General features: G+C 43.3%; 1 protein-coding gene across 3 annotated transcripts in view; it reads left to right on the top strand.

The window, feature by feature from the left end:
• The window catches only part of MAML3 (mastermind like transcriptional coactivator 3), a 279,257-nt gene that overhangs the window by 28,354 nt on the left and 237,829 nt on the right, over nucleotides 1-13,074 (top strand). The window contains exons 1-2 of one of the 3 annotated variants that reach the window (XM_081925954.1): nucleotides 4,724-5,409; nucleotides 9,880-9,963. The exons of 1 other annotated variant lie outside the window; for it this stretch is intronic. In XM_081925954.1, coding sequence (XP_081782080.1) covers nucleotides 5,371-5,409; nucleotides 9,880-9,963 — 123 coding nt within the window. In that variant the 5' untranslated portion in view covers nucleotides 4,724-5,370. Of the gene's footprint in view, nucleotides 1-4,723; nucleotides 5,410-9,879; nucleotides 9,964-13,074 lie in introns of those variants that run through there. One more of the 3 variants, XM_081925955.1, reaches the window with a different exon arrangement.

Genomic DNA, 13,074 nt, shown 5'->3' with positions numbered 1-13,074 from the left:
TGAGCTTTTTTTAGGGGAGACAAAGTTGTAGAGCTGCTTTGGGGGGAACCAGTGATCTACCACAGACGTTCAGTGATCTACCGGTAGATCATGATCTACCTGTTGGACGTGCCTGATATACCGGTAGATGATCCAATACTCAATAGGAGGCTTTAGATTGGTGCATTAAGGCCCCTAGTCTTGTTGATTGGAGGCCATTACCTTTGTCTCAGTGGCAGGTGTGGCCCATCCCGTTTTGCTGGCTGAGGTAAAATGGGAAATTGCCTCCCCCTGCCCCCCCAGCCTTGCTTTCCAAGGTTGCATGGGAAGCTGCCACACAACCCCAGTAATGGCGGCAGAGGCATATGGGGTACCCAGAGGACACTGCCCCTTGAGGTTCTGCCACCCAAGATGGCTGTTTCAGTCCGCCTCATGGGTTGGCCAGCGCTGCTCAGTGGAAACACTTAACTTATATGTAAGTAGTGAGGGTGAATTGGTGACATTGTGATAGGATGGGAAAATCCTGCTCTGTACCCAAGATTCTGTTAAAGTTCTGTGTCAGTGATAGTGTATTCTATTTTGATGTTTCCTTCCCAGCAGCTCTGTGAGCCAGTTTAGGAATAGCAGACTAGTTCAATAGTAATGCCAAACCATTGTTTGGTTGTGCGTGAAGGATCCTTCTCCTTACACACCATCATTTCCCCCTCACCTTCCTTCTTGGTTTGAGGCAAAACATAACTGGAAATCAGAAGCAAATACAGGTTAATTCTGGTTTGCATTCTGGTGAGCATAACCCGTAGTGTGTTGGCGTGGATAAAATGACAAACTATGTTTTTCCTCAAATCAAGAAAGAAGAGGGAATTTCACAGCATGCAGTGAGGAGTGCAAAGTGTGAGGGTGAGGGTCCTTGCAGCTTATTCATTTATGTGGCATCCAGCCATGATTTGGTGCAACATTGGAACCAGCCCGGTGGCTGGCCTAAGGCTGCCCAATGAGTTTCATGGCTGAGTAGGGATCTGAATCTGGGTCTTCCACATTCAAGAGCTTTATTGTAACACACAGGAGCCACCTTAGAAATGAATAATTCTTCAAAATGAGATTTCATGGCTCACAGCAGAATCGCAGGCACTCAGATTCTGGACCCCTTTGCTAATTGTCAGAGTGTTTGGACAGACCAGCCTGTTTACTCACTGTTGCTTTGCCTTCTGGGATTGTGACTGCTCAGTTTGTAACGGCAGGAAGTTCACCAGGAATCCCTTTTCTTTTGAAATCAAAATAGTACAAAGGGTTGGTGTGTGAACAGGAGTAGGTAAGTGAAAACATGATTGATCCTTTCTGGTGGCTAGTACCATTTTCTGTTTCAGCTCCAGTTCTTTACCACAGTAAAGGGACAGTTCGCTAATATTCTGCTTCAATTTATAGTTGCCACTTTCCCTTTCCTTCCTCCTCCCCCATCCCTTACCACTCCCACTGAGGATTTCTTTTAGGGTTGTGTGTGTGTAAAGCAGCCGTATGAGAGGAATAAAATAATTTTGAAGAGAATTATATGGCGAGAATTTTGACAATGAGTGGAAGATTGTAATTACTCTCTTCCATTAGACTCAGTGGCTTTGGACAGATAAGCTGTATTGAAACGTGTGACCAGGGCATGGGATCATGGATTGTCTTTCACTGTTGTCATGGCGACAGTGATGCAGGTGGCCTATAACTGCCTGGCTGTCAGATCTTATACATCAAACTGGTGCTAAGTGAAAATATGTTAGAGGCATTGAGGGGAGGGGGGGATTGCCAGCAGTGTTTGTCGGATCAGGTGGAAGAAAGCTAGCCTCTCTTAAGAAAAGTGTGTGTGTGTGTGTGTGTGTGTGTGTGTGTGTGTGTGTGTGTAAGAGAGAGATGTAAGTTCTTAAGAGAGATCTTTCTTCATAAGGGCAGAAATGGCTTTTAAAAAGTGGGTATAAGACACTACCAAATATATGCATCATGTATATGTGTAATTATTAGACCCTTTCTAAAAGTTTGGATGATACATTTATATGGAAGGCAACATAGGAAAATACATTCCAGCTGCCAGCACTATCAATTCACCCACCCTCAAAGGTTCACAGCAGTTTTTTAAAATATAGTTCTGATGAACACTAGATGGTTGTAGGTAGACCTGGGCATGGAGACCCTGCTAAGACGTAACTGGCAGGGTTTGGGAGGGAACCAGGTTGAATATAGATGATTAAAAGTAAATTTCAGAGACTCGTACTAGGTGCATAACCTCAGTTATGATTCTTAAATGTTTCTTAAAAGCAATACTTTTAGTTACTCATTAGCAGTAATCTTATAAAGGCACTTTTTAGCCTACAAAGTGTTGTACAGCAATTATAACATTCCTCCTCACAACAGTCTTGAGGTAAATGGTTGTAATCCCCATTTTAGTTTACTTATCTGAGCAAGAGAGACAGCGGCTGAGTAGAAACTACCCCTTTCACACACACCCAGTCCAAGCACAGCATTTTGCCATTACTCATCCTTACCAGTTCAGTCAGCTAAAGGGTAATGTTTTGTTATCAAACATTTGCCTGGAAGGTCCATTCTTCCGCTGGTAGCTCTCAGAGTTATGCTCATCATGCTGTGCTAGTTGTGTGAAGCAGCTTACACAGATCAGTGATCATGGACTCAACTTATTATAAAATAATGCAGTACTACTCATTTAAGGCACCCTTATAGCTTACTAGCAGCCTTATGTCCTGTGTTGCTTGGGAATTCCAAGAAACCAAAAAAGTGCAGTTTTGAAAGGTTAAGTCTGCCATCTTGATTCAAAATGGTGTCAAATCATATCCAAACACAGATGAAACTTCCTTTATCTCAGGGAACATCATGCAAAATTTAGTTACAGTGTTTTTAGAGATGTCCAAACGCATAGAGAACAGGGAACTTTCCAAAATACATAGAAGACCTCCTCAACCAGTCTATAATTTTGAAATACTGAGGTGGGTGTTTCGGACAGTGAAAGTGTGATCAGTTCCTTCATATTCCACTGTTTCCCTATTGTTTGGTACTGGAGGCATTGTGACTGCTCCTTAGTTTTTGTTTCAGGCTGGTACCCCTTTGGGTTCTCCTTTTGAACCTTAAACCATAATTTGGATTCATTCTGTTCTCTTCCTTTGATCTGCCTGTCGTTAGACCAAGGACATGAAACTTCCACTTGAACTGTAATTTTTGTTTTATCCTGCCCTAGTTCTCCTACGTAAATACTGCAATGGAAGTGGGAAGCTAGGACAGCCTGCTTACACCCTTCATTGCACAACTGGCCTTCATGTTTCCCCACAAATACCACCCCCTGATTCTCACAATAGCTAATACAGTGGTACCTCGGGTTAAGTACTTAATTCGTTCCGGAGGTCTGTTCTTAACCTGAAACAGTTCTTAACCTGAAGCACCACTTTAGCTAATGGGGCCTCCCGGTGCTGCCGCGCTGCCGGAGCACGATTTCTGTTCTCATCCTGAAGCAAAGTTCTTAACCTAAGGTACTATTTCTGGGTTAGCGGAGTCTGTAACCTGAAGCATATGTAACCTGAAGCGTATGCAACCCAAGGTACCACTGTATAGGTTAACTATCAAATTTGGTGGCAAAGAGTCTACCTATAGACCAATCTTTATGTACCCTTTGTGGTAAGGATGACTAACTTGCCTCTTAAGATCTTCTAATGAACCCTAAGTTGTGCTTGTGGACCTGCTAACAGTTTTACTTTTCTTGACAAAGGTTCATAATGAGAATATTAGGTAGCTTTAGTCTTCATAAGTGTTCCATCTCCATCTTGCATTTCTGAGATTTTCACTAAATGATTTGGTATAGACTTCTATAATTTTGCTAAAATTGTGGCTTCTTGGTTCACTTATTTCAACCCTGACGTTTTGTGAACTATTACAATTTATAAAAACAATGATAGATAGAAATATGTAACCATAACTGTAGCCTAGTGTAGAAAACATATTATACTGTTAGACTGACCCTCCCTGGGTATATACCCTTTGGCCACCCCCACCCTGAATACCCTTTTCTGGTGGGTCTAATAGGCTCTGAAGAAGAAGGAAAGCCACCTCTGCTTAACCATCAAAGCTAAAATGAGCATTTCCTTAGCCAAGTTAAACTGTCCAGTTTGGGAAGGTCTGTTCTCATCATGCCTTGCACTGCATTTTTAGGGAGCTCAGGAAATTGTTCCTGTTCTCCCATCAACTGATTGGGAAGAAGTGGTAATTGCAGAATTGCTTCTGGAAGCGTGCCAAAAGAAATGTGCAGAAGGGTATTCTTTAAACTCAGCCCTTCATCTTTCTACAAATGCACATCTCACTAGTGGTTTACACTTGCTTGCTTTCAAGTTACTCCCTGTCCCCTTAAATTTAGTCAGTGGTGCAATTAGATAAATTTAGTCTGCACTCACTGGTCTTAAGGCAGACCCCTCTTTAGATGTTGCACATTACTTCAATTGCGTCAACATGTGGTAAGCCAGCCCCGCTGTGTTTAGGGACACCCCCACACACCTGCTCTTTCCGCGGAGAGGGTCCTGGAGTTCTGCCCTGACATCCTGTGCCGACTGATGTTTAGTACCACAAGATGAGAGTATTCTGCAAACAGAGAGTTCACAGTGCTCCTTTTGTGGTCTGGGTTCTGTGTCAGGCTTCTTCCCTGGAACGTTCTGTGACTTCACAGAAGCAGGGAAAGAGCCGTCACCTGCTTTTTCTCTGGCCTCCTCTCATGATTTCCTTAGCCTATTCTCACATCACCCTGGGGCCTCTTGGTTCCTTGCCTTCCAACCATCTGCCAAGAACTGGCAGGATGACTGGGAGGAGGAAGAGAATCCTGGGGAGGGATGTTGCTGAGACTGGGACACACTGGGTCAAGCAGGGTGTGGGGAAGGAAGTACTTGCAGGGTGATAGAGGATGGCAAGGGGGATGAAGGTCAGTGCAAAGAAACCAGAGCAGCAGGACCCAACACAGCAGGCTCTGAGGTATAGCAAATGGTGGGAGTGGAACTGTATTAGGTAAGGGCCCACAGGCCAGCTTCCTGGCTAGCCAGGTGGGACTCGTTGGCTCTGGGAGGAAGGGTGTGATTCCTCAGCTGGAGTAGGCTTGGAGCAGGTGAGGGTCATATACCTCGTCAAGCCCAGATGCTGCAATCAGAATGCAGAGTACAGAAAGAAAGCAGAGCTGAGGTGCTGTGTCTGCTCAACTGCCTGTGTTGAGGGACATTGGCATCTATGTTCCTAGACTTCTAAAGGGCTGTCCTTTGGGTTTGACTCTGGACTGTATTCTGACTGGTGGACTTCAGACTTGGCTACTTTGAGTGATCCTGGACTGCATTTCCTGACCTTTGGCCTTTGCTTGTGTGGACTGACTCTCAAATGTTAGACTTTGGATTTGACATACTGACTTGCTGCCAGGTAGGCCGGGGGTTCATTTTCTTCTTGTTTCTGTCTTGGCTCTTTTCAAGTGTGATGTTTTCTGGTTTTGTTTTCAAGTACCCCCTGTGAGGCAAATTGGCAATGGGAATACTCTTTGTTGCATTTGTAGACTGTGATTCTCATGCTTGAGTTTCGGTGCATATATTTGTGCTTTTTGTATTTCAAAGGTAAGACGGCTTGTGCCATTGTGATGCAGCGATCTATATGCTCAGCTTCTAAGCAGTTAAAATGGCACAGTTATTCAGCTCTTAGAACCATTTTCTTACCACAGGATGGTTTAGCTGGTGAAGACACATTCTGTTTCTGGCATGTGGCAGATCGATGCTCTTTGGATGTTAATGGCTGTAGGAACCAGAGGGGCTGTTGCCTGAGCAAAGTTATTACCTCATTATCCATGGCACAGGGTTAGCTGTAAGGTTTGACCATCTGTGCTCATGCAGAGTGGGGTGGGGGGAGGAGATGGACAATACCAATAACATATTTCAAAGTGATACAGCTTCCCAGCCAAGGTTGCAGTTCACAGCATAATCACAGACCTCTACAGTTTTGTGCATTTGCGTTGCTGGGGTCGGCCTCTACCGTCTGCAGATCACGCTTCCAGCTTAGCCTTTTGTTAGTTTTCTCTTGTAGTGCTTTGTCAGGTAGGACCTATTCTGTGTTTGTAGGCTGCTAGGAAAGTATAAGGTGGTCTGTGTCTCATAAACATTTTTACCCATAAAAACAAAATAGCTACAAAGAATGGAAAGGAAAGGAGCTAAATTTGCACTGCCCTCTGCTTTTTTTTTTAGTACAAAATGTTAGCTTATAAGTGCTAATTAATTGGTAAACATTCAGTTAAACATTAACACTGGTAAAGAGCTTTTGTAATGACAGATGCAGTTGCAGCACAATTGAGAACAAGCCATTTTAAAAAGCCAATATTGGAATTATTTTGTTTAAAAGCTGTATCTTAGGCTTGGAGGGGGGGGGCCTTCCTTGCGTGCTTTTATTATTTTGGGTGAGGTCTTGGTTCTTTTCAATCATTTGAATGAAAATATTTGTGTTGTTGCCAGAGGTTGATGCGTCCTCCAATTTTTTTTCATTGCATCAACTGTACATATTGTGTTCCTGTAATTGGCAGCCTGTAGCTCCTTGCAGGAGAGCAAAAGCTGCTGTTAGTGTCTGCCTCAGACAATCCAATAGTGCATAATGGGAAGGGGGAGGCTTCCTGTTACAGTAAAGCCGCCTACCGTCAGGATGCATGTCTCCCTTGGAAGAGTTGTCTGTATTTGCATGTGAGTGGTTTCCTGCCACACTAGAAATTGATTCAAGTACATGACTGTGGATGCTCTCTCCATATTTCCTTACTTTCCTCTTTCTAGCTTGTTTACAAATATTTAATTGTAAGGTTTATCACCATGTAATTTATTTATTTTTAAAATAAGTTTTCCGTATCTATACTTGACACTTTATCCATGCATGGCGCTTTATAGGAACAAAGCGTATGTAGAACTTTTGTATATACAGTTGTACCTTGGGTTACAGACGCTTCAGGCTACAGACTCCGCTAACCCAGAAATAGTACCTCGGGTTAAGAACTTTGCTTCAGGATGAGAACAGAAATCGTGCAGTGGTGGTGTGACGGCAGCTGGAGGCCCCATTAGCTAAAGTGGTACCTCAGGTTAAGAACGGACCTCCAGAACAAATAAAGTTCTTAACCTGAGGTACCACTGTAGCATGTTAATAACTGATTGCCTGTTAGCTCTGGGTTACAGAGGGATAGTGAAGGCTGGAAGGAGAGAACCTCGGAAAGGCTTAAAGGTTACAGCTGTATGCAAATAGCCTCTTGTAACTGTCCATCCTGTTTGTGGGCAGCAGAACATTTCATCTAGTTTCTCAGGATGTGGAACTAGCAGTGCTAGTAGCGCAGTTTATTTTTTCCTAAAGTTTTGTTATTTTGCTGCCACCGCAAATGGTGGTGGCAGTAACTGTTAGCAGCCTGGACGCCATTTTGCATTCTCCACAATGCCCCCGAGAGAAAGTTCTGCAAATAGATTGTTTTTTGGGGAGAGGGGTAAGCAATGAGAGAAAGAAAAATCTTAGATGAAAGTATTCTGAAAAAATTCAGCTCAACTTTACTGGGTTGAGAGAGAAGACATTGGAGGAGCAAGGTGAGTGGAAAATTGTGAGTCAGGGAGCGTAAAGGGTTAGTAGATTCCCCAAATATTGGATGGTAAGTCATTGAATTTTTCACATTGGTTTTAATAGCCAGTTAGATTTTTGGATGCAGGTCTTTAGTCACTATATCATATGAGACACTTATTTGCTCCCAATTACCAAATGTAACATAAAATGAATTGACTTGTTGAGGGAGCAAGTTCTGTTTCCAAAACTTAAAATATAGCGTCACAGGAGTTTATCAGAATTCTTCTCTCGATAGCCTTGGTGAGAGAATTCCATTAAACAAAAAAGCAGTTTCTTTCCCATTGATGCAACACTTCAATATTGGCAGACGACCCTGAGGTTTTATAACACACACATACTATTTCTCTAACACGGGGGTTAGACTGCAACTCATCCTTGACTGTTGGCCATGCTGCCTGGGGCTGGTGGGAGTAGGCACAACAATATGTTGAGGGCCACAGGCTTTCCACCACTGCTGTAGCGAGAATAGTGCAGGTTCTGGGTCAGTGAAATACTTGTATCTCTCTTCAGCTTGAGAAATTATTTTTTATTTCCTAAAAATAGTCCAACAACATATGAGGGCTCCAGATTGGGGAAGATGTCTGTAGCAACACATTTTAACCAAATATCTATAAAAAGTTCCAAGCCCTTCACTATGCTTAGTGTATGCTCCCCATAGTGCAGGTTAGCTGGGTTGCATCTGTGATAAAATGGCTTATTGACACTTTCCACCTGACAAGCCCCCTCTTTGTGCATAATTGCCAGATCGAGTTGATCCACTGGATGCAAATTCCCAGGTTTCTAGTTTTAAGGCCATATATATTTAATTTGGTCACCTCTTGTATGTTCAGCTGAACTCCATTGCTAACATCTACTTATTTCATGGTCTCTGAGGCAGAGCAGAGTTCATTGTGATCTTGCCAGCTTCAGTTCATTTTGTATGAAAGGCACTACTCTTGCAGTCTTTCCTCTGCCAAAGATGCCTCCTTGTGACTGTATCCTTTGGCATACTGCTCTTCATTATCAGCATGACATTCCTAGGTAAGAGCAGGGCTTAGATCCCACGAGCCAGTGATCATTCAGCAAAACAACATTCAGCATGAAACAAAACAATGATACAATACTCCAAGCTGACTGGGAGATAGTGAAGACAGCTGTGCAGACTGCAAACTTGTACTTGCCTGTTCCACAACCATACTTTGTGAATATAAAATATTATCCTATCTATCATATTGTAGGGGGCTCACACAATTGCCCCTCTTATCTCTATTCTGTTGAGTCGAGGAAGAGGGTATGTGTGGCAGGCTTCAGACAGGGCTAGAAACGAGCCAGACATCACACGAGTTTTGTGACTATTGTGGGTCCAGTTGCGACCATGTGGAGATTCCTAGATGCCAGGATGGTGACTGACATCTCCACTTGGCTGGCCCCTCCAGCTTTCTTAAGCAGCTAAGTGGGAAGCTTATTTATTGCATTTATATCCCATTGGGACCACAGTGATTCCTGTAGCTTGGTGTCTAAACAACATTTATCAATCACTCATTGGCTGAAAACACTGACAGGTGGGAGTAGCTAAGTTGACTCATTTCACAGAAATCACTTAGATCAGAACCTGCACACTTTGCTTCATAATTTTCTTTCAGGAATGCTAGAGCCAGTGTGGTGTAGTGGTTAAGAGCGGTAGTCTTGCAATCTGGGGAACCAGATTTGGGTCTCCGCTCCTCCACATGCAGCTGCTGGGTGACCTTGGGCTAGTCACACTTCTCTGAAGTCTCTCAGCCCCACTCACCTCACAGAGTGTTTGTTGTGGGGGAGGAAGGGAAAGGAGAATGTTAGCCGCTTTGAGACTCCTTAGGGTAGTGATAAAGTGGGATATCAAATCCAAACTCCTTTTCTTCTTAGAGACATACCTTGAACCTTCATTCTTTTTTTTTTTAAAAGAAAGAGTCCGGGCCCACTGCCTGGGAGTTTCACTGTAAGCAACCGTGGGTGCCATGGGTTGGCAACCCTCTCATTTCTTGAGGGGGCATTGAGAGGGCAAGAATGGCCATTTTTAGAAATTCTTCTTAGTATCCTTTCTGTGAAAGAGCTTTCTTGTTTTCCTTTATCCTCACAACAGTTCTGTAAGATTGGCTGTGGTGATTTGCCTCAGGACAACCATTAAGTGTCATGACCAAGTGGGGCATTTAAACCTTCATTTCCCATACCTAAACACACTACTGAACTAATTGTACTCCCTACAAAGTAGGACAATCCACCCACCATTTTATCTCCCACCCACCACAGCAACCTGCACAATCAAGAGGAAGTGGTACATGTGCCCCACAAAACAGCCACCAGCAGAGTGAACAGCTCCAGGTGATTAAGCCCGTGAGTTACGTGGCAGGCCATTTTCTTGCTGCCATTTTCTGTTTTGTTGCATTAGGAACCCAGCACCCCAGTTTAGCCTTATAGACCTAAATCCACAGTGGTTATTCTGGCATATTCATGTATGAATCATGCCCGTAAGTGTGTCTGTGACGTGTTCTATATGCTTAAACAGAAGCTAGCTTGGTATGGTGCCCTTTGTGCTGCCTCTGCTCTGCTTTGTGTTCTGGGGGAAGCGAAGCGGTGTGACCAGTTTGGACTGAGGTGTATTAACAAAAGCAGCATGATTGCTTGGAGTATTCTCAAGGCTGCCTGTGCTGTTTTTGGCTGCAGCCCATGTTATGTCACTCTGTTACTGTCATAACCTCTGAAGGTCAGCAAATTCACCTAGCATGATTCCTGCATTCTTTTTCCCTCCCATCTTCATTCCAGGCTCTTGTTCAAGCTGCTTAGGTCTTTTTTCTTTGTACTCCTCACTTAGTAGGTCACGTTTCTGCCTCATCTAGCTGTGCATTTCAGAGTAGCTGAGGTCAGGTTAGAAGTGAAATTGGGAAGTTTGTTTTTCAGGTTTTTGGTGTGTATCTTTTAGAGAGACCGGCCGATCTGGATACACAGGCTCTGTGTCCTACTTGGAAGCATTAGTAATTTGTAGTTGCAAATACTATGGAAGCGGCTGTAGCTAACAATTGCTAGATGTTGCCATTCTCCTTCAGCTGGAATAGTCAGGGCAGCATGGTAAAGTCCAGGCTAGAGAGCTGTGGGTCTTGGAGACATTTCTAATGGAAAGCGCCCTGAATATTGCTATTTTTGAATAGTACTAGGCCTGAAAGCAAGTAATAATTTTCTAGTGTTTGCACTGCTCTACCCTCTCACGCCCTACCACAGACAAACATGCTACTCAGAGAGAGAAGCAATTAGATGTGCACATACATAACTTGTAGAAGCAGGTTCACCTATTCTTACACCTCAAGCACTCGGCATTTCCCTTCTGCCTGATGGAGGCAGCCTGCTTTTTGCAGACAGTGCCAGCGATGGCAGTGCACTCTGTTGTTAGATTCTGGACTTGAGAACCAGCTGCTTGCTGGGCCCAGATTTTGGAAAAGGTGGGGGGGATCAGCAACAACTGGTGGCCAGGAGTGCTTTTACCCAGTTTGGGCTGGTGAGTCAGCTGTGCCTGTTTTTTTAGCGAAGGTGGATCTGACTGTGGTCATGTCAAGACTGTGTTACTGCAACGCCCTGTATGTGGGGCTGTCTTTGAAGACCATTAGAAACTTAAGCAGGTTCACAATACAGTTCTAGGATTTTTGAGCAAAGCCATCGTTGTGGGCTTCCCATAGACATCTGGCTGCCCACTGTGAGCTATGGGATGCTGGACTAAATTGGCCTTTGGAGTGATCCAGTAGGGCTCTTTATATTATATCTTTTAAAAAAGTAAAAAGCTTCTATTTCTGCTTTTGGTATTCCTGGTGGAACAGCCCATTGGGTATGTTACCTTGGGACGGGAGTCTAGGACCATGAATTCATAGATTCTATGCTTGAACAAGATTTGCACATGACCTTTTTTCCTGTTAACTGTGACACTCTCTAAGAGGTAGGACTAAAATAGAAACAGGGTGGTCTGGAGAGATGTGACTGAGTGACTTTGTAACTTCGCCTGTGGGCAAGCCAGAGTTTTGCCTGGGTCTTCATGACTCTCTAAAACAATATACTTGGTTGCAGGGGGAGGGGAGCTGATGGTTTGAATCTATGTTTTCCAATCTTAATAAAAAGCTGCAGGAAAAGATTGCTATTTTGTATTGGCCTTCCGTTAAGCGATTTTCACACACGACCTGCTTGTTTTTTTAGGCGTTATTATTTCTGGACACTTTGTGTTATGGTGTCAGGGTTAATTGGGTGGGATCCCTCAGTGGAATAATAATTTGCATGCAGGTTCAATCCCTGGTATTTCCAGTTTAAAATGTCCAGGTAACAAGTGATGTGCGACACTCCCTAATGCCCGGGGAGCTGCTGTCAGTCACAGTTGGAAGGGACCGCAAGGGTTATCTAGTCCAGCTCCCCCATAGTGTAGGAATCTTTTGCCCAACATGGGACTTGAAACCACAACCCTGAGATTCAGAGTCTCACGCTCTACCCACTGAGCTTAGGTGGACAAATTGTGTGACCTAGAACAAGACAGCTCCCTTTCTTTCTTTCTTATTTAGAACAAGTGGATGTGGCACAAGGAAGGGAACTGTAGTCATCCACGTTTTTCTGTCAGATTTTTCTTTTATATTTTTTTGTTGGATTTTGTATCTGCACAGTCAGTTGAGCGTAACACTTTTCTGCGATTGCATTAAGCTGATGCAAGACCAGTTTCCAGTCGTATTTTCTGTAGCGAAGGGTAGCATTTTATTTTGCTCTTCATCAGTGTTTTGCAAATATTCCACTTGTGCTTAATAATACCTGTATCTCCGAATGAATTGTCCTATCATTAATGAACCGAGTCAAAGAAATGGACCCGATACCATTAAATTGGATGGTTCTGTATAGCATCTGGTTCATGTTGACTGCAGAAATTGGATAGCCAATTTGTTTGTTTTTTGTAACAGAAAAATACATCGAAATGCCACTAGTATAGGTGGGTGCCTCCCTTCCCTTTGGTTTGCTGCTGCTAGACCACATCGTGATGGAATGTCATTGTGAGCTTGCTGATAGATGCAGGAGAAGATTAATGTTCCTTCTGTCAACTAGGTAAAAGAAGAATCTGGTCCCTAAACACTAAATATTGTGAATCATCTGGGCTGTTTACAGAGATGTCTGGAATTTGGCAGTAAATTTTAGCTGTGTGCTACCTTGTGAATGCAGAAACTTTAAGAGCAGTGTTCCAGGTTATATTTGTGCCTAGTGGGCTAGTGTGAATTTCAGCTTGCACAATTAGAAGTACAAAGCAAACAAAATCTTACATTTAAATTACTTAAATAAAAAGAGAAATGGGCTCATGTAACTTAAAAAAATGGGCTATTTATACTATATTCATGTATGGTGGGAGTCAATTTAAATGTTGAATGACAATACACAAAGAGGAATGAAAGCACTGTCCTATTATAAATTGCTCCCCAAGTATGTGGGGTTTCC

Source organism: Podarcis melisellensis (assembly GCF_964234715.1).
Source record: "Podarcis melisellensis genome assembly, chromosome: 9".
Taxonomy (NCBI): domain Eukaryota; kingdom Metazoa; phylum Chordata; class Lepidosauria; order Squamata; family Lacertidae; genus Podarcis; species Podarcis melisellensis.
The sequence above is the reverse complement of the archived record's forward strand: the minus strand, read 5'-3'. Positions and strand labels throughout refer to the sequence as shown.